The 26,342-nt window shown below is 41.4% G+C and overlaps 1 protein-coding gene across 2 annotated transcripts in view; it reads left to right on the top strand.

The window, feature by feature from the left end:
- CRTC3 (CREB regulated transcription coactivator 3) overlaps nucleotides 1-26,105 on the top strand; it is a 107,126-nt gene extending 81,021 nt beyond the window's left edge. Inside the window, exons 7-16 of one of the 2 annotated variants that reach the window (XM_079126831.1) lie at nucleotides 1,324-1,359; nucleotides 3,774-3,859; nucleotides 5,351-5,400; nucleotides 11,558-11,775; nucleotides 14,799-15,097; nucleotides 19,673-19,873; nucleotides 19,963-20,043; nucleotides 20,451-20,540; nucleotides 21,701-21,803; nucleotides 22,758-26,105. In XM_079126831.1, coding sequence (XP_078982957.1) covers nucleotides 1,324-1,359; nucleotides 3,774-3,859; nucleotides 5,351-5,400; nucleotides 11,558-11,775; nucleotides 14,799-15,097; nucleotides 19,673-19,873; nucleotides 19,963-20,043; nucleotides 20,451-20,540; nucleotides 21,701-21,803; nucleotides 22,758-22,966 — 1,373 coding nt within the window. In that variant the 3' untranslated portion in view covers nucleotides 22,967-26,105. The remainder of the gene's footprint in view (nucleotides 1-1,323; nucleotides 1,360-3,773; nucleotides 3,860-5,350; nucleotides 5,401-11,557; nucleotides 11,776-14,798; nucleotides 15,098-19,672; nucleotides 19,874-19,962; nucleotides 20,044-20,450; nucleotides 20,541-21,700; nucleotides 21,804-22,757) is intronic. The other variant, XM_079126832.1, reaches the window with a different exon arrangement.
- Nucleotides 26,106-26,342: the final 237 nt, after the last annotated feature.

Below are 26,342 nucleotides of genomic sequence, written 5' to 3'. Positions count from 1 at the left end.
GTCGATATGCTGGCAGACTGCAGGTCATCACAGCAGACAAATGGGTAAACACCAGGGGATCGATAAGCAGCAAAAACTGCCTCACGGAGAAACAGATATCCTCTGCTTGAAACCGGTGTTACGGAGGACAAGGAACGCAGCCTCCCTCTAGTCCACCATCTTGGATCTCTCCCCTAGATTTTGTATCTTCTACCTATGCTACGAAACTTGTACTATGTTTTGTCTTTTCACCTACGCTGTATCACCTGCCACCTCCACTAGCACTTAATGCAGGAAATTAATATATGTTGAATGAATGATTATTAGATGTTTGACTTAAGTTTTATGGACTAATCAGGTTAATTTATAGGTTAACCTTATCCAGAAACTTATCTAGACCCCAAGTAAATTATATTTAAAGGCTTAGCTTAACACTCATTATCATGAAAACTCATTTGCAATAATTGATTCTTACAAAGAGAATGGTAAGATATTACATTCTTTGCACAGTTCTTCAGCTTACAGGAATAGAAAGTGCTGTACTTTGTCATCTGCAGTATAATTCATGGATTAAATATTCTTTATTCAGCCAGAACTTATTCCAAGTTCAATTCTTAAAACTTTGTAAATAGCTATCACATGTACCCTTTAAAATGACTTAGACTGCAGATACATTTTAAAAAAAAAACTTGACTGTGTAAGAAATATATATAACAACTTCCAGCCTGGAACTTCTACTTTGTTCCTGTACACACTCATGTTAAGTTTAAGATAGTGATATAGACTCTTATACCTACTTTCCCCCAGTGTAAAGTATTTGGAAGAGAGTTTCAAGCCAGACTTCTTTTTGATTCCAAGAAAGTTCTCAGGCTTTGTAAAAATTGTTCTCTCAGAGCCATCAGCTCAGGCAGGAGGCTGAGGCAGGAGGATCTCAAGTTCAAAACCAGCCTCAGCAAAAGTGAGGTGCTAAGCAACTCAGTGAGACCCTGTCTCTAAAAATACCAAATAGTCCTGGGGATGTGGCTCTGTGGTTGAGTGCCCCTGAGTTCAATCCCCAGTACAAAAAAAAAAAAAAAGAAAAAATTGTTCTCTGAGGACAAAGGCAGTAAGAAAATTTAAGGCAGACAATTTTAAAGGAAAAGAAAAGTAGATAGGTACCAATTTTAGACTCAAAGTAACTACTTCTAATTTCAATAAAAACACTAAAGCACATTGAATGAGTTCTGATGTATTAAAATTGCTTTAGAATTTTCAAAATATTGTATTGCAAATCAGAAAGTTACTAATTCATGAATAAATGAAAATTACAGCACCACATAAAAGTGTTTTTCTCTCTCCCACCAGGTTTCTGTGATGGTGAGAATGATGGACACGGGGAAGGTATGAATTGGTTTTATTTACCTATGTTGGCATGGGCTGCTGGTTCTCATATGCATAACCTTCTTTCAACAGTTCAACTAGTTAACACTCATGTTTTCAAGACTCCCCCCAAAGGCTGACAACTGCTGATTGGATTATTCTTCTGATATGACCTTCTAGAAAATTAAAACTAGCCATCACCAAGAATGGAAATGTGTGATTAGGTTGCACAGTTTCCTTGTTACCTAAGTCCCCACAGCCACAAGGTCGTTCAGGGAAACAGAAGTCTTAACTGCCTGAAAATATCACGTTAACCCATCACTTAAATAATTAGTTATTCTAGTATCCCTCTCTCCTCAACACTGTCTTTGCCCATTTAGTCTTCATGAGTTAGTAACTGACAGATTTATATAAGAAATGCAAGGAAAATGCAAATTCACAAAATGAAATGATAAATTTTGCAGAAGATACTGAGTTTCTGTTTCTTTTTCTTTTTGCTACCAGGGATTGAACCCGGGGCACTTAACCACTGAACTACGTCCCCAGCCCTTTTTTATATATTTTATTAGAGACAGGTTCTCACTGAGTTGCTTAGGGCCTCGTTAAGTTACTGAGGCTGGTTTTGAACTCCTGATCCTCCCAAGTTGCTGGGATTACAGGTGTGTACCACCACACCCAGTGATACCGAGTTTCTTTATAATGCCAATTAAAATAATGTTGGGGGTCTGCCAGAATGATGCTCAAAACCATGGAAAAATGAGGTTCTGGCACTGTTCATTTATTCATTTAGGACCAAGCAGTGTTTTCTTTTCCCTAAATCTTTATAAGCTGAAATTTAATTTTCATGATCTGAAGTTGAACAGCTAAATTGAATTTATATGTCATAGAGATAAGGCTTATGGAGAATATGATAAATGAGGAAAATCCTGCTTAAGAGACACAGTTCTCTGTCATTATCCTGCATACTCCTTTTCTGAACAAGCTGTTTTAGGCATTGAATGGAAGCATGAAAAGTTAAAACATCAGTAAACATCTAATCCATTAGGACAGAAATAAAGAAATGACTTCAAGGTCGTTTGCATTCCCCCATGGATTTTTTTGAAGAATTCTCAACAAATTTTGGATGAAAAACAAATGAAAAGCAATGAGCTTCTCAAAGAAAACAGTCCCTGTTAAGGCTGGACCTGTTCCAACCATATTCCTGTAACCAACCTGTCTGGTAGCCTTGAGTCTCACTCAGCTCTTGGGACTTTTCCTAGTGTCCAACACCTTTGAGAGCACCTTCTGTGCCCCCTACCCTACCCCACCCCACCCTGCCTGGCCTGCTCCCTGTTTTAAATGACTTCTTTCTGGGGTCCATTATCCATGCTGTATGGGGTTAGGCTTGGACATTCCTGACAGTCACAGTGGAGCTACCTGGTCACCAGAACCTGACAGTATTTCTAGTTTTGAACAGTCACCAGCATCTGATGTTGATTCCCCTCCTAACATCCTAACCTGTGTTTCCTCAGGGCCAGCCCTCTGAGAATAGAAAGCTTTTGTTTGTTTTCTGGCTCAGCACTCTTTATATATATAAGTATATATATTTATTCTAATTATACATGACAGTAGAATGCATTTTGACATATCATATGTAAATGGTCAACATTCTTATTTTACTTGGAATTACTGACAGTGTTAAAGAAGACCCTGGTATGGGCCTTTCACACACAGGCAGGTTGTTTTAGAGCATTTGAGAGCCCCTAGGAATCAGTAATCAGCTGCCCAGCCTCAAATCTGCTGAGTTACTGATTCCTGTTTATTCCCTGTCATAGCCCATTACCAAGCAACTTAACTGCCATCATGGCTTCCACATGTTAATTCTCTGCTCTATCTCATCTTCCTTAGATTATTTTAGGCCTCTCCTTACCCCTTTTTCCAATCCTGCAAGGCCCTCCCCTACCTAACCTTAATCTCTTACATTTTATTTCCAACCACTCCTTTACCTAGCCTTTGTTTCAACTGATAAGAGCTACTCTATGCTATAGTTGCCCATAATTTTCTCTCTCCATAGGCCTTTTTCTTAATTTTTCTCCTTTTTTCCCATGTCTCTAACAGGCTGCCTAGAGCACTCAGCTCCAGAGCCTGCCTGGATTCTTTCTTTTCTGTAAGGCAGTATCACTATTCCAGTGGCTCTCCTGGGTATCTCCTGGTTTCTTCTCTCAGTGATGGTTATTTATATGTTGCTCTCATGTGGGCTAGGTTACAAATTCCTTAAAGGTTGAATCAGTATCTTACTATCTTTGCAGCCCCACAGTGATGCTCAAAGCACTTTCCCTAGTAAGCAGTTAATAAATATTTTTTTTAAATAAATCATGTTTTTACAGAAATAATTTGGCCAAAGATAGGATGGCTGCCTTTTAATGCAATTAATGTGTTTCTTTCCCCTGTTTTAGTAGCCTCTTTCCCTGGCCCATTGAAAGAAGAGACTCTATTAAATGTTCCAAAGCCACTGCCAAAACAACTATGGGAGACCAAGGAGGTAGGTGAACAGTACTTAACTATGCTTGTTGTCACTGGATGTTTGCACTTCAGAGGTATAATAAAATCCTGCAGAGGCGGAAACAAGAGGAGTTTAAAAAAAAAAAAAGAGAGAGGATTTATCTGGGGATAAATAGGATATAGGATATAGGAAAAATATAGTCGGGAATGATTTCTCAAGTAAAAATGATCACATTTGTCGATGAATCAGTACAGTGATCTTTGACTTCCTGATTTTCTTGGGAATTTATTCATTCAAAAAAAGAAACTATTAAGCCCTCCGTATCTTATTTATGTTGTTAAAAACTCTGAAACCTGGTCACAAGTCATAGGTGATCTCTGTTTTGTAGCCATCACCTTCTTCCAGTCTCCAGCTTCTGTTCAAAATTACTGTTGCAGCAGATAATCCTTTTCAAAATCAAGGGCCTTTGACCTGTGTCCTCCAGGAGCCAGTAAATGAGTCATCTGTTTTACTGTGATTTCTATGAGCCTTTGAGCATTCGTGTCTAAAATTGTGCTAGCCGACCTCCACCCTGCTCACCCACTGTGGGCGAGAGGGAGGCCCCACAGTACTTGACTTGACCTTCCTTCCTGTAAGGAAACTGTCTTGATTTTGAAAGAAAAGTTCATCTGTTCCACCCCTTAACCATGCTCTGTTGCAATCACTTGTACTGTCTCTGCACTCTGCACTTAACTGTCCTTACCTGTTAGGATTCCTTTGGTCTAGCTCCATTTTCTTCCACCAACCATACCAAAGTCTCTGCTAGCATTAGGGTAGGCTTAAAGAATTTTTTTATAAAATCAAGATGTATTTGATGTTAATCTTTGGGGGGATAAAAAGCTGTGATTTAAATTTTACATATTTAAGCATAGGAGAAGCAGCTATATGGTTTGTTTTTGGTCATATAAGGCACAAGTGGTTTTGGAGGCTTTTAATCAGAAGATGGTTACAACTTCTCCAGCCAAGAGAGCACTGGTTTTCCCAGAAGACCAGGGGCTTCTGTCTCTGGGAAGAGGTGCTCATCTTCCTCAGTTCTTGTGGATTTATAGTACTCATTCCTGCCCCCACCCCCACTGAGCTTATCTAATTTAATTATTTTTTTTCTTTTGACATTAGTTTCCTCTTTCTCCACCCTGATTTGTTTTTCTATTTCCTTCTGATCCTCAGACCATTTAGGAAAAAAAAAATGTTTACTTAAAAGCTCTATATGTAAGACATTGGTGTTTTTTAAATAAGTAATATTCATGTAGAAGATACACTAAAAAAGCATCAAATTAAGAAAATATATTAACAGTTATGCCTCCCTGGAGTCTGAAAGCTTAAGAATTTTGAGTCTCATTGGAATCTAAATGGGTGGTCTGTGAGGCTGCTCTTGACAAGCGCTGCTCTCAACCATACTGACTGGAGTGCCAAGATCCCCATGAAGACACTTTTCAAAAATTCGAATTTGGTGTTGCAGTGAGTCAGCCCAACTTTCTTTGTCTCTTCCAGATTCAGTCCCTATCAGGGCGTCCTCGATCTTGTGATGTTGGAGGTGGCAAGTAAGTAATGTTTGTTATGCTGAAGGTTTTCCTGAGAGGAAAGTCTTACTGCTTTGTCAGAGAACTCTGAAAATTATTGATATGTGTAAATGGAAAGTCAACTGCATTTTCATGAAAACAGTCATCTCTTTTGGTACTCATATTACATGTACTTAAATTAATTTAATTCCATAACTGCAATAGCAATCAAAATGGCCATAAGTATATTTGAGAATAATACAACTGGGCAAGCATACAACTGTCCTGGCAGCCAGAGAAGCAGGCAAGTGCTGACAGGAACTCACTAGCCTCCTGCCTATGTCTGGATGTGGGCATGGCTGACCTGTTGACCAGAGGAAAGGACAGCATGTTATTCTAGAAATCATTTACATAGAATTTGATTAAGAAAGTTTCTGTGAATGTACTTAATGCCAACGAACTGTGCCCTTAAAATTGGTTAAGACAGTTAATTTTATGGTACATAAATACAACAATTTTAAAGGAACAAATGGAAGATGAATAAATAGGAAAATTTGTTATATGAAAAAAGACTTTCTATGACACAATTAATTAATTTCATACTGTACAACTTTACTCCCTAAAAAATTTGAGGCAGTGCTATACTTAATGACACACACCTGTAATCCCAGGGACTCAGGAGGCTGAGGAAGGATAATCACAAGTTTGAGTCCAGCCTCAGCAACTTAGTGATGCCCTAAGTAACTTAGGGAGATCCTGTCTCAAAATATAAAAAGGACTGGGGATGTGGCTCAGTGGTAGAGCACCCCTGAGATCAATCCCCAGTACTCCTTTCCACCAAACTGAGGCAACTTACAAAAATGTATGTAGTGCAAAGAGATTAAAAAAAAAAAAAAAAAAAAGTTTGTGAGGCAGTTTAGACTAAGGGAGAATAAGGAGATGAAAGAGGCAATGAGCCCAGGCATTTGCAGACACTCAAAGAGGGGCTGATGGAGGCCTGGGTTGATGAACAGCTGCTGCTAGGGGAGGCATAGCCACCCCTTGCTACTGTTACTGACTGGAATAACCCTCTGCTATGGGTCTTCAGAGAGGACCCCTTGGGTCTTGCTAGGTAGCGTACTGAGAGATCAGTGCAGGACTTTTTGTCACAGCATCTCTCAGTGCAGTCCCACAGTGTGGAACTGAAGCCAACTCAGAAACAGCCAGTTTTGGGTGGAGTTGGGGCTCAGGGGTAGAGCACTTGCCCACAATGCATGAGGCCCAGCACTGAAAACAAGTAAACAAACAAAACTGTAAACAGCAGAAATAGCAGGTCTTTCCAGGGCAAAATAGTGTGAGGTGAAAATGGGACCTAGGTGTGATCTGACTTGGTCCAGGCACCCATGTTGGGGGTCTGTGGGTGAACTAAATCAACTTCAGGCCATCCTTAAATATTGTTTCCCCCAACAAAGCTTCCCAGAAGTACTTTTAGGTCACTCCCTACTAAATACCTGGAACCCAGACATTCTTTTTGACTGGTTAAATATAAACTCAAGTAATTAGCAGCCTGCTGAGCTGCAAAGAGAGTTGACCTTCTCTTCAGAAAGTCAGAAAACTTGCCAGGGACCCAGCAGGACAAGGAGACCAGCCCACCCAGAGGTGCAGGACCTATCCACAGAAAGGACCAAGATTTTCCTCAAGAACATTTTTGGCCAAATCTTCAGACAAATGGATACTCCAGGCTCTGGAGGCCGATATCATGGAACTGGGCTACGTTATGTTAACCCCGGGGAGTGTTAAAGCCAATGTTTCTTAGATGAAGAAAGTTGCTTTCTTGCTTTTCTGTTAGAGTAGCATTCCATTCAGTGACTCCTATTCATGCAATATTTATTGACTTCCTAATTCCAGGTGCTGAGTAGAACAATGAACAAAGCAGATCTAGTCCCTGTTTACAAGGAGCTAATGTTCTTGTGGAGCAAGATAGGCAAAAACAAATCAGCACATCAATAGTATGTGTGTCATATGTTGGTAAATGAAATGAAGAAAAAGAAAAAGGAGGATATGGGCAGTGATGGGTGTCGAGGAAGGACTTTCTGTTAGGATGACATGTAGCCAGAATCTAGAATGAAGTAAGGAAGAAGAGGGTTCCAGGCGGATCACAGGCAGGAGTGTATGTGGAGCACAGTGAGGCTGATGTAGCCTGAGCTGTACTCAGAGAAGATGAGAGTCATTGGAGGGCTATGAAACAGGGAGAACATAACCTGCCTATTATCAGGCCCACTGATGACTCTCATAGTTGGTAACAATATTTGGAAAGTGACCACTGGTCTTTCTTCCTCTCACCTGCAGGGAAGTTTGGGAGGTTTTTTGTTTGTTTGTTTTGTTTTGTTTTGTGATTGAACCCAGGGTCACTTAACCACTGAGCTACATCCCCAGCCCTTTTTAATTTTTGTTTTGAGACAGGGCCTCCCTAAGTTGCTTAGGGCATTACTAAACTGCTGGGCTGTCCTCTTACTTGGGATCCCCCTACCTCAGCCTCCTGAGTTGCTGGGATTACAGGCATGTGACACCACACCCCATTAGAAGTTGTTTAGAATGTTACTGGTGACATCATTTTTTTTCCACCCTTGTTCTTTTCCGCCGGGCACTGTTGACCACCTCCCGCCTTCTCACAGTCTTCATTCCCACTGCATTGTCCAGAGTCTGTCTTCTCTCAGTCAGGAAGCCTGTCTGCTCTTACAGTAAGCAACTGTGGGGTCTTAGTTACGTTTTTCTAGTCCTCGAATTTTTACCACATAACCAGTTTCATACATCCAGCCATCTGAAAGGGAAGATTCCCACTCACATTTCCTATAACCACATCATCCTTCTTCCTAACCAATTGGACCCCTTTCCTACTGTCCCATTTTCTCTGAGGCTCCACAGTTAACCTAGTCCTCGTCCTCTCACCAAGAAAAGAAAGGCCATAGGAGTAACCGCTCAGCTTTCTTTCTGCCACTGATTCATTTCTCACCATCCTCCTCTTCTACTCTCAGGCACACAGGGTCCTTCCTAGTCAAGAAGGATGGCTTTCCCCAATTCACCATCATTTCCCCCGTACCCTTCTGAGGTATCTCCACTACTACTCCTTCCCTCTACTTCCTAGAATTCTTAGACAAATTAATTTTTTTAGAGCATTAAGTTATACATAGTAGTTGGGATCATTTTGATAAAAGCATTCATACATGGAATTTGATTTACTCCATTTCTGTCCTCATTACCCCATCTTCTCTTCCCTATTCCCTCATTCTCTTTCCTCTACTCATCTTCCTTTTGTTTGTTTATTTATTATTCCACACTTTTTAAATATTTTTTTTTAGTTGTGGATGGACACAGTACCTTTATGTATTTATTTTTATGCAGTGCTAAGGATTGAACCCAGTGCCTCACACACGCCAGGCAAGTGCTCTACCACCGCACCACAACCCCAGTCCTATTCCACACTTTTTTTTTTTTTTTTAATTCCACACTCTTTGAAAGAGTATTTACTCTTAAGTCTTCTGTTTGTCTGCTCTTCAACCAGTCATAGCCTGGTTTCCACCTCCACTGTTCTAATGAAACTCTCCTTGAGGATGTCATTTACCTTCTCTAGGATCTAACTGAGTGAGAGACATTCCTACTACATGCCATCTTATAGGAAAAACCTCAAAAAAGTGTCTAAAATAGCCATTATATTACCCACACCCCTGCCCTATTTAAATGTGCACCTCCAGGTTTCCTAACTTAGTGAGTGGCTCCACCATTCCCCATGCCAGAAACCCAGTGGCCATTCTTGACCTTCCATAGATGCCTCTAGAGTCTATCCCCACTTCTCCATCCCCATGCTGTTGTAATATCTCATGTGACTGTTCAGCAGTGTCATAGCTTGTCTCTGTCTCCAGGCTGTGCTTGTCCCCCAGGTCTGTTGGCCACATTGCCCTAAAAAAAACTCGGTCCATCTCCTTGCTGCTTTCAGCCTTACCCCAACTTCTTGTCCTCAGCATATCAGTTCCAGCCTCAGGTGCTCTCTGCTTGCTCCTCCAGTCTCACCTCTCATCACTACCCACCCCTCCTAAACTTCACCCTGTGTGGTGGCCTAGTCCTCACAGTTTCTAGAGCACACTGTGTGGCTTCATGCCTCCCTGCTTTTGCCCATGCTGTGAACTCTTCTTGGAGCAATTTTCCTGCCTAGATCACCTGGATTCTTTAACCTACAAACTCAGCTCAGGTTCTTTCAGGAAGCCGCCTCTAATTTGCTGGTCACTCCCTCTCTACCGGATGCTACCAGCCTGTCATTTTACGGCTGAGTTGTGTTACACTGCACCCTGTTCTTTATGGCTCTGTCTCCCTTTGTCTGAGTCTCTTACAAGCTCTACTGCCAGTGGTTGTACCTGGTTGGTGCTCTACTGCACGTCATTGTGCTGAGTGAAGTGTCCTCAATTGAACGCACTCCTTCCCTGTTTCTGGCTGATGGGTGCTTTCTTCAGCAATTCTCCTCCTCTTAATTCCACCACTCGTTTCCTAGATCAGACCTGGGTCACTGCAGGAGCATTCTCTCCCTGACTGTTTCTGCTCTCTTATGCCATATTCCACCCTATAACCACAGTAGCATTTCTCAGTGACATTCTTTCCTTGCCCTCATTGCTACAGTTCCTGATCAGACCACAACAGTATGTCGTTTTCCCTCTTGTTTTCCCACCCACCTGCCTTTCCCACTCCATCTCCTGCTGCCCTCCCTTCCCTGCACTCTGCCCTGACATCGGACACCTCAGCCATGCCAAACTCCTTGCAGTTCCATATGACACTCTGTCATATCCTTGGCAAAGCCTTTCCCTCCATAATCCATCCTGACACTGACAACACATGCTTTTGTGCTCTCAGTGTCACTTGTAACTCCTGGTAGTATCCCCTCATCAAACCTGGCACAGCATGCTTCCTACCATGTTACAGTTGCTTCCTTGACCATTCTGTTTCTCCTGTCTGTGTGTGAACACCAAGAATAGAGTCACCTCAGAACAGGGCTTGAGGGCCCTGCCCTTTAGAGGGTCCCACCCCCATGGAAGGGATCCACAGTGCATACCCCCAATCCTGAGGAGTGGTTAGAGGGTGCAGGGCATGGCCGGAAGTTGGCTGTGGACACAGGACCTGTGTGTCCTGTGGTGTAGAACAGGGCTGGGGCAGGAAGAGAGGGGTGTGGTCTAAGGATGGGACTGCCTCTCCCTGTGTGTTCTAGTGCAAAGAACTAAGAAGTTGGAGAAGTCTACATTTGATTCCGGCTATTATCAAGGTATTATTTGTCAAGGTACAAACAGAACAAAGTTCATTTAAGGGTTTGTTCATTTGATTTATAAGTTCTACAAATTGGAACAGATGGTATGCTGGCCTCCATTTATACTCTTGCCCCAGGCCTGCAAACATTAGGGGCAGACCTAACTGTGAATACTGCACCTTGCTTGTTCATTGTTGTGCCTTTAGCACTGAACCCAGGGCCTGGCACACAATGACCAGCCAACAGATTGTGCTAAATGGATGGCAACATGTTTTTCTAACCTTTTTTTTTTTTTTTGTACTGGGGATTGAACCCAGATGCTCTGAGTTACCACTGAGCTACATCCCCAGTCTTTTTTATTTTTTTATTTTGAGACAGGGTCTTGCTAAGTGCCTGAGGCTGGCCTCAAACTTGTGATCCTCCTGCCTCAGCTTGTGCCTGGCTGGTTTTCCTCATTTTAAAGTTTGTGAAAACTAAAATCGAAACAGTATATCTCAAATGGTAACTAGTTGCTTAGAGATACTTTTTTTTTTTTTTTTTTTGGGTGGGGGGCAGGAGTAGTGGGAAGAGGTAGGAAAGATCATTTAGAAATCTAATAAAAATAACTATAAATATAAAGTATTGCCTCACATTTTATATAGTGGCTTATAATTTCAAAATGCTTTTGCATCTGTAATCTAGGCATCCTGTAATATTCCTGTAAAGTAGGCATAGGTAACATCATTACTCCTGTTTCATAGGTAAGGAAATTGTATTTCAGAAAGGTTAATTCTTTAGTCCCAGTTCTCAAAACAAGAAAGAGGGAAAACCTACACTAGGATTTTGATCTTTGATAGTCACTGTTCTTATTTGACAAGGAAAAGGTATTATGTCCCATTTTCCAACAGCCTAGTGCATTGCAGAAATTAATACTTATTTGTCTTTCTTTTTCAGTGCTTTCCCACATAATGGCCAAAACATAGGCCTCACACCATTTCTGGGAACCCTGAACACTGGAGGGTCATTACCAGATCTAACCAACCTCCATTACTCGGTGCCCCTGCCAACCTCCCTGGACACCAGTGACCACCATTTTGGTAGTATGAGTGTGGGGAATAGTGTGGGCAACCTCCCAGCTGCTATGACTCACCTGGGGATAAGAAGCTCCTCTGGTAAGTATTCCATGCTTAGGAGGGGCCTTGGCTGTTCTCCTGGGTGCTTAATCCCTGGTGTACCCACCCACGTGGCCTGTTTTTTTGCATCTTTGAATGCAAGTGGTGGTAGTGTGCCTCCTGCTGACAGTTTACTTTGGGGTTCTATTTCTGCTCTATTTGATAAGCTTTGGGGTAACTCTGCTGAACCTCATTTTTCATTGTCGTCACAAACCCATGTATTAAGTGGACTTGGGGAAGAAGATTTGGGAATCAAAAAATAAGTATCCATTCTATGTTGGCTGAACAATGTTAGCATCTCTTATCAATGTATGGTGATATTTTATCATTTAAGCCATCTCTCTTGATTCTTCCAATTTCCAATTGGATTTCAAAAGAGTATTTGAATTCTAAAAAAATTTACAATGGATATGATAGAATTATTTATACTTAATATGTATATATTAAGTAGGAATCTACAGTTCAAAACTATTCATTTGCATTTTCAGAAGTGCTTAAAGGTGTGGCATTGGCTGTATTAAAATGCTGCCCATAAGGTGGCTTGAGTATTACTGCATGTGTTCAATTGCCCACAGCTTAGGCCTGCATCATGACTACCCTAGAACTCTACAGATACTTAGTCAGTATCTAGGGAAGATTAGAACCTCTCCTACTCCCAGCAGTGCAGTGCAGCCCCTGGCCATAGTAGGCCTCCTACAAATTACATTGTGCAGCATTCCATTTGAAAGGAACACTTCATGATGGTGTTTGGGTGGAGGAAATGTTTGCTGGTTTCAGCTCTGGGTTCAGTGAGACTTAACCATACGAATCAGAAGTAGCTGCTTGAATGAGAGTGATCCTCTTCAGGGCAGTCTCCTGGGAGCTTCTCTAATGATGGCAGCAATACCACTGTTGTACAACATAATTTCAGGTTTGCAGAATTGATTTCAGAGACCACCTTTACTTTTGTTTGGTGTTTTTTGTCATCATTTTATTATCTTTAATACTAAGTGGATCTTAAAAAAAGTAATAAGTGGGTCTTGAGCCTAGTGTGGTGGCACACGCCTGTAATCCCAGTGACTCTGAAGGCTGAGGCAGAAAGATGGAAAGTTTGAGACCAGCCTCAGAAACTTACTCAGACCTTGTCTCAAAATAAAAAATAAAGAGGACTGAGAATGTGGCTCAGTGGTAGAGCACTCCTGGCTTTAATTCCCAGTACTAAAAGAGAAAAAAAAAAAAAAAAAAGTCTCTCATATACTGAGTCTGGGTTTTGATTTTTAGAAATCAAGTCAGTCATGTATGGGTAAATTTAATGTAAAATTAAGTGGCCAAGCCACATGGCACTGATTAGAGTCCAAGGTATTTCAGGGGATGTGTTCTGTGGGGCCCGGGATGCTTTTTAAGGAAAGAGTCCCACCTCTGAGCTCTGAATTTATTTATTTCATAATAGAAGCTCTCAAAATCTTTAGAATTTCTGGGTTCAGAAATTCTTTTGGGGTGAATTCTCAGTGAACAAGGATATCGAGGGTCATGGAAATAAAGCAACATTACCCATGGTTGCCCCAGGGTCTTGAGGAAGCTGGCATTTCCAGAGCTTTGACATTTTTCTTTGAGCTGAAAATATAATGGTTAATCTTTGACTATTATCCTCAAAAAAAGCATCATTTCATCCCAGTGACTTAGGAGGCCGAGGCAAGAGAATCACAAATTCAAGACTGGCTTCAGCAACTTAATAAGACTGTTTCAAACTAAAAAATGACTAGGGATGTAGGTCAATGGTAAGGCACCCCTGGGTTCAATCCCCAGTACCAAAAAAAAAGAAAAAAAAAAAGCATCATTTTTTTCCAGAACACAGCAGAACCAGTGTCAACTTTTTATAGTTTCTGTGCAGTCCTTAAAATGCATGGTACACATATATGAATACACCACAGTGAATCTCACAGTGGATCTTGTACATCCACAAGACTGGGATCCTAATTTAAAATAAGATATAGTCCATGCTTGTGTAAGTATATCAAAATAGATTCTACTGTCATATATAACTAAAAAGAAAAAAATTTTTAAAAAATTTTTAATGCATGGTACATATATTTTTAAAAAATTTGAACTTTCTTTCTAAATGAATGTTTTTTTAAAGTCTAAATTCAGATCCTTAGCTCTAATTATTACCTGAGCTAACCCAATCTCTGACCTTTTCCTGCATTGTTGCATGGTGGGATAATGACTAAGATTGTATCATAGACATTTTCCTATTTTTAAAAAATAATTTTGCCAGCTAAAGTGCCTGAGTTTGTCATTACTTCATTTCCATAACTTTTATCAAACACTTCATTTGATCAACACAAAACAACACACAGTTCTGGTCACCTCAGCCTGTGCTACGGAAGTACCTTTCCCAAACTGCCATGTTCTTGCTAAGATTCACCCTCCTCCCCAAAAGAAACAAGGGACCAGCAAAACCTTTCTTTCTCCTGAATTGGAATAGACTATGATGAACAGTTTCCCAGGAGCCTGAGAAACAGAGAGAAAGACCCTAGGAAGGAAGATATGGAGGAGTGTCCCTTCCTATGACTCCTGAGAGCCATAGGAAGGCTTCTTGAGAGCCACAACTTTCAGTGAAAGGACATTCTCCAAAGGCAGCAGAGGATCCAGGCAGTGTGCCCAGGACAGAGGCATTTAGGGACTCTAAACAGAATTTGTTGTATAACCCTAGGCTCCAGCCCCTGAATTGGAGCCAAGCACACTAAACCTTCACGCCTGCTACCCTCTCCTTACCTAGTCTTGCTCTCACAGCAGTTGTTTGCAAGATCTCATTCCTCTCTGGAAACACATTCTCTTCTTGCTCATGCTAGATGAGCACTCTTTTACCATGGGTGCATCTTTTCCTTGCCATTGGCACATCTGAAACATTTCCAATAGTATAATGTCTTCACGTACAAAATCATCATCACATCTAGATGGTAGGAAGAAAACTTTCATCTTTGGAAAACGAAAGATTTGGTTTGAAGTTTCAACAAGTAACTTGTGAATTTGTTGTCTTCCAGGTCTCCAGAGTTCTCGGAGTAACCCCTCTATCCAAGCCACGCTCAATAAGATCGCACTTTCCTCTTCCCTAAAGAGCCACCCACAGACATCAGTTGCGAATGCATCTGCCCTTCACCCTTCGCTCCGTCTGTTTTCCCTTAGCAACCCGTCTCTTCCCACCACAAATCTAAGTGGCCCTTCTCGGCGGAGGCAGCCACCTGTCAGCCCTCTCACACTTTCTCCTGGCCCTGAAGCACATCAAGTTTTCAGCAGACAGCTCTCTTCAACCAGCCCACTGAACCCATATCCTGCCTCCCAGGTAAAAACAGACACACAGACAAACACAGCACAGCAGGCTGAAGTATCTAGGAGCTGCTTGCTTTCTTTAGGCTATTTTGGATTACGTCCAAGCATCCATGAGATCTCAAATGCTTTCTTATATGTGAAATGAGAGAGAACAGAAGTCTGAATAATTCAGAAGGCATTAATGACTATTTATTGACTATTAATGACTATAGATTTATTGTGTTGATTACTCCTAAGCAAATATTGAACAATTTTCAGTCACTAACTCATGAACTTGGTGTTAGGGAAAGGGTAAGAGAATACAGTCTAGATATGTCTGAGACAGCCAAGGGAAACCAGGTTAGGATTTCAAACTTGGTATGGAAAATCAATTATTGACTGTATAAATACATTAAGCCACAGAGGAGAGCCAATGAAAACACTTAATACCTTCCTGAAACTTTGATATGGGATTAGGCCTCTTCCCTAATTACAACTACAGATTTGAGCAACAATACTTTTATTGTTCATGAAACACTAGGTATAGTGAGGACTATGGCTTTGTAAAAGGACTAAAAGAAGTCTGTTTAGAAAGAAGCACATTTTTAAGTCACAGCCTGTTATAGAAATACAGAAGTTGGAATGTCACATTTTGACTTATTGACTTTGTTTTCATTCTGAACTCTTAAGGGTGGTTCTCCTTACCGTAACCATCAATGAATATATTTTAACCTATTGGTCACACCTTAGATACATTATAACATCATTAACTACTCACCACTTCACTGTAAATGAGTAATGGTTTAGCAAGGAGGAGTTGATAGAACGCATAGGAAGAAGTTAGATCTTATTAGTCACTCTTTGCCAGTTACTGGCTGTGGGACCTTGACTAAATGAGTAATCCCATTTTAAGGAGGGCAAGAGACCGTTTTGTAACTGTTTTTTGAAGGTTCTTTTCATGTTATTGGATTGCCCTTATTTTTATTTTGTAAGATTATTTTCTAGAATATAAAGGTAATTTGGGCTGGGGATATAACTCAGTTGGTAGAATATTTGCTTGTAAGCACAAAGTCCTGGGTTCAATCCCTAGTACTCCCCCCCTGCCAAAAAAAAAAAAAAATATATATATATATATATATAAAGTTATTCTTACTGTTTTCATTTGATTAATATTTAGATTTTTTAAACTTATATTATTCGTATACATATTTTAAAAAGCAAATAGTTTTAAAGAACTTGTAATGAAATAACAGCTGTCTTCTCCTCTCCCTTAACCATATTTTTCACTGCTTAGAGATGGCTGCTTAAAATGACTGCTTTCAACCATATTAGTTAATGCCTTTGATATAACCATGTTATTTCATACTTATTTTGTTCTAAATTTTTGTTGTTAGGCATTATCTGATGACATCTTATACTTGAAGATTAGGATTTAGTTCTCTTACAACTCTCCTACAACCCCCACTTCCCCCCAAACACACACTACTTACTTTCCTCATTTATTATAACTATGGTTAGAATAATAGTGTTTGGTGTTTCCAATGTAGTCAGAACTGAACAATATAGTATACTATGAAATAAAATGAACATTTCCTTTTCCTCTAGGAGTTAATAAATATCTTACTGTTGTTAGTCTGGTTTTCTATGTATGCATTACTAATTCAGCCCCAAATTCTTGCAGTTAAGTGACTGTCCTCTCAATACATGTAAATCTTCCATTAGTTTTATAAGAAAGAGTACATTTGACTTTGCATAATTTAAAAATGTCTTTATTCTGCCTGACATTTAATTAATAATTTGACTGGATGTAGAATTCTAATTTTGAAATAATTTTCCCCTGGAATTTTGAAGGTTTTGATTCATCGCTCTTTTGTTTTTAGAGTTGCTACTAAGAGTTGCTAATGCCACTCTAAGTCTTAATATTTCAAATAAAATTTTCTTTTCCTCCCCTGTAGGTTGGTAGGGACTTTTTGTCCTCAATGTTCTAAAACTTCAAGATATTGTGGCACGGATGAGACTGCGTGTTTGGCAGGTTGCTTTAGTCTGGAAACATGTCCTTCATTTCTGGAAAATTTTCTTTAGTTATTTCTTCCATTATTTCTTCCCTTTAGTTTCTGTTCTGTCTAGAGCTCCTAATGTATGAATATTGTACATTATTTTCCTCTACTCTCCTTATACTTTCCTCTCTCTCACCCCTTCTTTTTTTTTTTTTTTTCTCTTTATTTCTTTCTTTCGTTTTTCTTTTTGGCTTACATTCTTGCATTTTTTGTTTTGCTCTACTTTCTGAAAGAGTTCCTCAACACTTCTATTTTTTTTTTCCTGAATAAAGGAACAGATACATTCTTAGGTTATAAAAATAAATACAGAAAATCTTATTTAAAAAATGTGAGGTAATGCTGTCAGTATTTGTGAGGAAAGCCAGTATAAGATTTTAAATATATGCATATATAACTGAACATATATTTAAAATTATAAGATCTTAAATAAATGTTTTTTTAAATTGAACTTTATTTTTAATTGTTCTATTTAACTAAGTAACATGACAGCAGAATGCATTTCGATTCATTGTACACAAATGGAGTACAACTTTTCACTTCTCTGGTTGTACACAATGTAGAGTCACACCATTCATGTTATCATACATGTACATAGGGGTAATGATGTTTGTCTCATTTCACCATCTTTCCTTCCCCCCTCCTATCATTTCCCTCTACACAATCCAATGTTCCTCCATTCTTCCTTTACCTCCCCACCTCCCTATTATGTATCAGCATCCACTTATCAGAGAAAACATTCAGCCTTTGTCAGCATGTCTATTGAATTTTTCATTTCTGCTTTCACTTTTAAATTTCCAAGAGTTCTTTTTTTTGTTCTCTGAATGTTCCATTTTTTTTTATATAGCACCATAACTGTTCTATGAATGCAACATCATCATCTTTCATGTCTTTGAGGGTTTTAGTGGTAGTTTTGTTCCAGTTTCTTTTATTTTTAATGACAGAATTTTTTCCAAATTGCATACAAATAGAGAATATAATGAATCCTTCTATACTCATCATCCAGCCTAAATAATTAACAAGATTATTATCTTGTTTTTATCAATATCCCTATTTTTTAAAAAATATATATAGAGCCACGCACAGAAGCCTATAATCCAAGAGACTCAGGAGGTTGAGGCAGGAGAACTGCAAATTTGAGGCCAGACTTGGCAACTTAGTGAAACATGAAAATAAAAAAGACTGGGGATGTAGCTCAGTGGTAGAGTGCCTCTGGATTCAATCCCCGGTACCACATACACAAAAAAAAGTATTTAGAGATACATCATAAATATCTCAATATGTATGTCTTAACAGATAAGGATTTTTTAATAACCTAAATATGATAGTGATGATTTTGTTTCTTCATGACCACTTCTTCCTGCATAGGTCTCCCCAGGTTTCTCTCCTCTGTGTCTGCCTTGGTCTCTGTCATTTCAGTTACTTCCCTCATGGCCTGGTGGTGCTTGGGCTCTGCTCATGGTTAAGGACATGGCACAAGAGAGCTAATTGGCAGCTCTGTGTAGATGAGTGGACTTGAGCGTGGCTTATCATAGAGAGGTGCAACTCAGCCATTTCCCTGGGGAACTTCTGATGTCATGAGTTTTAGGTTTTCTCTTGGCTGGTGACACTTGGGCATGTCTAGATTCTAGCATTCTGAGGACCAATCTGGGAAGGAAAGGCAAATGTCTCAAGATCTGATAGTAAGACGTTTCTCAAACCCTGTGTTTTTAAGAAAGCCTCACCTTCTAGGGTCCACAGACCCCACCACCCTAATCCTTTCCAGAGGCCAACCCTCCAGTCTCCTGTCAAGTGGCAGGAAGACCAGGGTTAGGGCACTGAGGCAAGGGCTCTGCCCCTTATAGAAACTTTGACCAGACCCTCCTGGCTTAGCTTCACCTCCTGTATCCTGCTGTCCCTAGCTCCAGAGCTGTTCAGGAATTTGGTTATGTAAATTAAATCACTTCTTGCTTTTTCCCCCACTGCCAACTCAGTATTTGGCTTTCTCACTCTGCTGTTTTCCAAATTTTCTTGCCATTTTCTTCTCTGTCCTTGTGTTATCATTTTAGCGTTGTTTATTATTGTTTTGGTATTGTTTAATGTTATTGTTTAGTTTTGTTTTAGTAGAAGACAGCTCAGCTAAGTGCTTTTTTTCCGTCTTCCATCTTCAACCCGAAGTAAGCTTTAAAAACAAAACATAATTTTCACTGAGTAATCAAAGAGAAAATTGGTTAAATTAGCTGTATTCTTACTTTTTAAAAAGACAATAGAAATGTCATTGAATGGGTAATGTTTTGTGGAGAAGCAAGATTTGAGTTACACTTGGAAGACTGGGAATGTACTACATGGTACATTGCTTGCTTGTCATGTGTGAGGCCCCACACATGTGCCCTAGTATCTTAAAAAAAGAAAAGTTATACTTGAGGGTTCAGAAACAGGTCTTTCATAGCAGGACATAGAATACTATGGTGGGGAAAATCTCGGACTTTTCTCTCATCTTGACATTTCCTGATCCCAAAGGACTAACTGCTAGAACTCAGCTCATTCATGACAGTGTTGGTCTGTGTGTTTTATAGATGGTGTCCTCAGAGCGAAGCCCACTTAACTTCCTGCCCACCGAAGCTCACGCTCAAGTGTCCCCACCACCCCCTTACCCCACGCCCCAGGAGCTCGCACAGCCTCTCCTACAGCAGCCCCACACTCAAGAGCCCCCTGCCCAGCAGCCCCAGGCAGCCTCATCCCTGCCACAGTCAGACTTCCAGCTTCTCACATCCCAGGTAAGTCCTCACTGGGAACACTGGCAAGGAGGAAATGCCTATTTTGCTCTGAGTTCTAAGCTAAATGGTCATCTCCTTATTCCCTGAAGGGCTCGTCTTTGACCAACTTCTTCCCAGATGTGGGCTTTGACCAGCAGTCTATGAGGCCAGGCTCAGCCTTTCCTCAACAGGTGGGTGATCCCTCCTGCATCCTCCTTTCTCAGTGCATACATGGCACCGTTTAGGTTGTTCCATGTGTAGACTCCACAACCAAATAGATAAGGTAATTGCTTTCCCTGGTTTCAGGTGTGTTCTGTGACTAGAAGAGCCTGGAACCTCCCCTCACCCTAGAATACTAGTGCTGGCTCCTTGTTTAGCGTCAGGACTCAGCAGAGGAACAAGTGCCAGAGACTAGGGATAGGAATGTATCTCAGTCATAGAGCACTTGCCTGGCATTTGCAAGGGTTAGGGTTAGGTTCTATCTCTAGCACCACCAAAAAACAGACAAACAAGTGCTAGAGACTTTTGTTTACACTCTGGTCACAGGGTTATAGAATCAATACTGGAAAGGACCACAGCAACTGATTAATCCCCTCAGGTTGAAGGAACAGAGACACAGAGAGGGGGAGCACCTGGCCCCAATAGCAGACTTAGAAAGTGGCACAGCAACGTTGGAACACCCAGCACAGTGAGTGACCACCTAGGCAAGTTCAGTCCAGGGATGGAGTGGGGGACAGTTCCTCTGTAAGCTGTTTTTGTTCAGCCACTTTTTTTTCTCTCCCTCTCAATGATCATTTTTAATATCTATAGATTTTATAGTGTTCAGTATGACTTAGGCTCCAGGATGGATTAAGGAGTAAAGAAGCAGTTTCCAGAACTTAATAAAACAAAGATAACTATTTCCCAAGTAGGCCATGGTGAAGTCTGTGGAAAGAACCAGTAGTCCCTGTCTTCCTGTTTTGGGGTTTGTGCTTGTTGGTTTGTTTTGATGATTCTAGGGATTGACTCTAGGGTCAGGCAAGTGCTCTACCACTGCACTACACCCCAGCCCTGCCTCCCTCTTTCCTAAAGAGTCCATTTCAGTCTAGGTGAGAGTCAACATTTTCTTGAAATGATAGTAACTCCTACTTTTGAGACATTTTTAAAAAATGGTTTGGAAAATAATTTCAGGAAAGGTACCTAAAGTAGGCCTTAGTTTTAAGCAATCATCACAGAGGCTTCATCATAGAAAGGCAGTGACCTGAGGTCCTTCCCTCTGTTTATAAAAGGGAAAGGCTTCCATTCTCTCATTTTTCTAGAAACCAGAGAGATAAAGAGATCATTGCTTCCTTGAAGGCTTTAAAGGGTTCCCACCATTGGTAGTTTGCAAAGCCTTTGGTGAGGATGAAGAGAAGGGGTATCTGAGACCCAGAGGGGCTGAAGAAACCATGACTACTGGTGTCTCTTGGGATCATGTAGTAGGCTGAGCAGTTGTGGTTAGGGATAAGTCACCCATACTGTGGGTCTCAGGAACCCGTCTTCTACTGTAGGGTCTGCTTGCCTGACAAGAATAGTCTTCCTATGGACTGGGGTGTCGCTCAGTAGTAGAGCACTTGCCTAGCACATGTGAGGCACTGGGTTCTATCCTCAGCACCACATAAATAAATAAATAAAATTAAGTTATTATATATATAAAAAAAAGAATAGTCTGCCTACATTAGTTAGCATGTTAGCAGAGCACTCTGGGATCCTAGAAAGAAAGACTGAGTCAGTTTTCATGTCTGGCTCTGTTCTGGGAGCGTATCGCACTGTTCCCTCACTCTAAGAAGCAGAGATCCTTCCTCACAAAGTGACCTTTGATGCTTCTAGGTGCCCCTGGTGCAACAAGGTCATCGAGAACAACAGGACTCATTTCATTTGAGACCGAACCTGTATTCCAACTGCGGGAACTTCCCAAACACAATCCTGACAGGTGAGTGTGGGCCACCACTCAGCTTCGACATTGATTTCATTTTGCTGGGGTTTTATGGATAGTTTAAACCACATAACATTAGATAAAGCAAAAAGTAAAAGTCCTCTGGCTCAGCTTTACTCTTTTGAGATGCAGGTGTTCAGCCCCAGAGCTTGTGAGGCAGTAGGGGAAGAGTCTGCTTGTCAAAACTTTTCTGAAATAGATAGTCTTAGGTGATTTACCACCCTTGTAAAGGAGAAGGCCTGCAAAAATTGCCAGTTGTGGAACTGTCAAGAATGTCGATTCCAGGGGCTGGGACTATAGTTCAGTGGTAGAGCACTTGCCTCACATGTGCAAGGCACTGGGTTCAATCCTCAGCACCACATAAAAATTAGTAAATAAAGATGCTGTGTCAATCTACAACTAAAAAAAAAAAAGTCAATTCCAGGCCAGGTACACACACCTGTAATCCCAGCCGCTCAGGAGGCTGAGGCAAGAGGAATGCAAATTCAAAGCCAGCCTCAGCAACTTAATGAGGACCTAAGCAACTTAGGGAGACCCTGTCTCTAAATAAAATACAAAAAAGGGCTGGGAATAGCTCAGTGGTTGAATGACCCTTGGCTCAATTCCAAGCTGGGTACAGTGACACATACCTATAATTCCAGCAACTTAGGAGGCTAAGGCAAGGGATTGAAAGTTTGAGGTCAACTTAGACCTTGTCAAATGAAATATAAAGGACTGGGGATGTAGTTCAGTGGCAGAGCACCCTGAGTTCTATCCCTAGTACCAAAACAAAAAATGTTGATTCCAGGGCAAGAGGTGTGGTCCTATGAATGGTGGGTACGTGGGTGCTTAATGTCCTGGCTGGGAAGATGGCAGGATAACATTTGGGGGATTATTGTCAGTTCTTCTAGTAGCCTGGGGCCCTCATGCCTCCTAAACAGCACTGTTTTCCTCTCTCGCTGCTCCTTGCAGAAGATTCAAGCACCAGCCTGTTCAAAGACCTCAGCAGTGCACTAGCAGGCATGCCTGAGGTCAACCTGAATGTGGACACTCCATTTCCATTGGAAGAGGAGCTCCAAATTGAACCCCTGAGCCTGGACGGACTCAGCATGTTGAGTGACTCCAGCATGGGCCTGCTGGACCCCTCTGTGGAAGAGACGTTTCGAGCTGACAGACTGTGAGCAGAAAGCAACGGGACAGGAGAATCCCTGAAACAACCAAAACAGAGTGAAATTGAAAAGAGCCAGTGAACACCCCTGGACTTCAGTTATCCCAACACAGAAGGAACCAGCCCCATGGCTTCAGGCTTTCAGCTGAGGTTCAGTTTCAGACTCCATGGCTTTTTTTAGACACAGCTACGTCCTGCCTCCCAGGCCTGTGGTACAGGTTGTGCTGCTGCAGGCAGGCTGCTTTGGAGCTTCCAGTGAATTATGGAAAGCTCATCCTCTGACCCCTCCATCTTTTTATTGGCCATTTAGTTGGTCAGTGTGTAAAAGTAGAAAATATCATGTAATGGGAGGCCTCAATAGTACTGTGTAGTGCTCAGAACCACTGATCTCGATCAACACTGAAGACAGGACATGGGACTGAAGACACGGGAGGGAGGCAGGGGCCATGGGCCCCATAGCATTGGCTCAGCATCGTGCAACGGTACCAGAGCCCCACAATGTCCTCTTTGATCTGGCTGTTCAGACAAGGCACCCTCCAGCTGGAGGACATTCCAGGACTTAGACAAGAGCCATGTTTCTCTCAGATGCCTTAATGATAATATGAAGTTTAACCCCAAGTCCAAAGACAGACTTGTGTTTGGCAAACCAAATGCTAGTTTTTCTCCCAGTTTGGAATCTCTTTTCTGCTGCTTCGATACACTTTTTCCTTAGGGACAGGAGGAAAAGGAAGACAATTATTTTATTCAGTCACTGTAAAAAGGTCCCTGGTAATGGATGAGCCTGAGTAAAACAGTGTTCCTTCCTAGAGGCTGGGGAAGAAAGAGAAGGGACTATAGGTATCTCAGACACAGGGTGACCTCCAGACAAACTCCAGACAAGCACAGTTCTCCCTACACACCAACTGGAAGGAGCGGATGAAGGTTTTTGCACCCACCCAGCAACTGAATTTCCCTATCCTCCCCAGAGTGGCTTCTCTGTGGGTCTAGATCAAAGCTCCTAGAGGGCAGGGGCTGTGCCTTATTCCTCATTGAACCGCTAGTACCCAACAAGTGCCTGGTATGGAATAAGTGCCTCATAACTGTGTGTTAAATACACGCATGTGTATGCGTGTGCATGAATGAATGAATGGATCTGCCATGCTATAAGGCATTCTAATCTGTAACTATCCCTACTCCCTACCAAATCGTCTCAGAGGTTTAGCTGTTCTAATGCTTGTGCCTGTGCTTAAGTTAAGCATGCACTTTAATATGCTTTTAACACTAGGTGACCAAATCTACCACTAGACTCGGGGTCATGTTCCATAGCAGGTAAGAGGCAATTGTCTCCTGGGTGCATCCAGAGTGGCTAAGCAAACCAGGTCCCCAAGTGCTTGTACCTGAAGAATTATAACTAGGCCTTCGCCTCAGAAGGTCTTCCCTCTCAGATCCATGTTTTGCTGTAAATGGTTTTAAACATGCTTTGAGGTAAAAGAAATAAGTTTATAGTAAATGAAGGCTTGGTTCATGCAACCATTATTATTCATTAATACCTTATCATGAAATAGTTTGATCATATTTCTACCTGCCTCCTCTGACTTAGCTCCTGAACAGAAAACATGATGATGCCTACAGAGCACTAAAAGGGAAGAGCTAGGCAATGAGAAGATGGGGTGGGGGGGAGAACCCTGAAGGAGGGATGAGCTGCTAGAACATTTGCTTGAACTGCTCCCACACAAAGAAGTGAGGCTGCATGAGGAGGGTCTGAATCTGACACTTCTGTGGTTTCAGGATCCTGGCTGGATGGCTCTCCAGGCCTCATTTTTGGCCCTATCTCTGATCTTGCAAAGAACCCTGACAGTGCCTTCATTCCACCTTCCTCTGGAACCCAAGAATTCTTGTTCTCCCATTTCCCTGAATCTGCTGTTAAGTTGGAAACCAACCAAAGTCCTCCTTGTCCAATTTCTGCTTCAGGAAGGGGCTCTTGGCTTCCCATGGCAAACCTTATTCCCAATTAAACTTTCACATCCCTTTATGCAGATCTCAGAGAAGGGTGACTTTTTGTTACAATAAAAGAGCCTTCCAGTTGTAAAGCTACCCATAACCCAGTGTGCCAATAGAAGCCAGCTCCTATGTTAGAGGCCCCCAAATCAGATCTTGCCTTTCAGGCAGGAGTGGCACAGATGTTATAAGAGTGTGTTATTTGAAGAAAGTGGGGGTCCCAACATAATCCACTCCTTGCGTAGTGCCTTACCCATGGGAATCATGGTGTCAGGGTCCCAGTTCACTCTACATAGCAGCCCTGCCTTGCAACGGAGACCCCAAGACCCACAGGATGAGTTGCACTGCCCCTGGGACATTCTTCAGGTTACTATGGAAGTGTAGACACCCAGGGAAAGACGGTAAGGAGGACAATGTGTTTTAGAACTGAATTAAATCTGCCCATAGCTCCATCAGTCTGGTCTTTTCTTGTGAAAAGATTCTGGGCATTATAAAGCCCACCTTGCCTAGATGGTATTAGGGACATCGGGGACGGTGTTGCCTGCCCCTCAGCGTGTAAGCCTGTACTCACTGCTGCCTTTGTAATAAGCCAGTCTTGGTCCTTAGCATTGGAAATGGCTACAAACTTCAGAAAAAAACAAACAAACAAACAAACAAAACTATATTTGAATATTTAGTTTTGTCACAAGACATCAATCATACTCTCATTTACTAGCAGTTAAAAATCATAGTACTAAAAACCTATCTTTCCATTTTTTTCTTTCTGTATGGTTGTGGTTTTTAGGACATAGGGTGTTAGGAGAAAATTTTCTTGGTCAGATCAAGATCAACATAAATTCTCCTTTGTCCTATTTCCTTTCTCCTAAGTCTACTGTATATTACCTGAACTGAAATGTTGTGTATCCAAGTCCATGCGCGTATTTGAAGACATTTTTGGTTCTGACCCTTTGTGGCTCCTCTGATTTATGCACAGGTGGTTCCTAGTGTGTCTCCATTGCTTCGTGTATGGGACCATCATAGCAGCTAATCAGACTTCCTGCCAGTGTCCTGGATCCCAGGACTCATTGTTAAACAATATTTAAAGATTGGAATTTGTATAAAGTAGCTTCCAAGTTTTATAATGCATCATTTTACATCTTTCATAATTAAAAGCAGCACAATAAGGTTGTATCTGCGTTTGGTGTTTTTCTCCTGCCTCAGATGCTATGAATTGGTATGAAGCTTCTCACATTACACATTCTCATTCCTTTGAAACTGGGTGCCAGGAACAGGGCATCCTGAAAGTGGCTCAGTCTTCTGCCTCCTTCCTCTGCTGGAGGTCCTTCACCTTCCTCCCTAGATGCTCTGTCCTGGACCTGCCTGGACCCATCCTCACCACACTTTCTGCCCATCCTGCCTGCTCTCCCCAGACC

The sequence above is a fragment of the Sciurus vulgaris genome (genome assembly GCF_902686455.1).
Source record: "Sciurus vulgaris genome assembly, chromosome: 2".
NCBI classification, from domain to species: domain Eukaryota; kingdom Metazoa; phylum Chordata; class Mammalia; order Rodentia; family Sciuridae; genus Sciurus; species Sciurus vulgaris.
The sequence above is the reverse complement of the archived record's forward strand: the minus strand, read 5'-3'. Positions and strand labels throughout refer to the sequence as shown.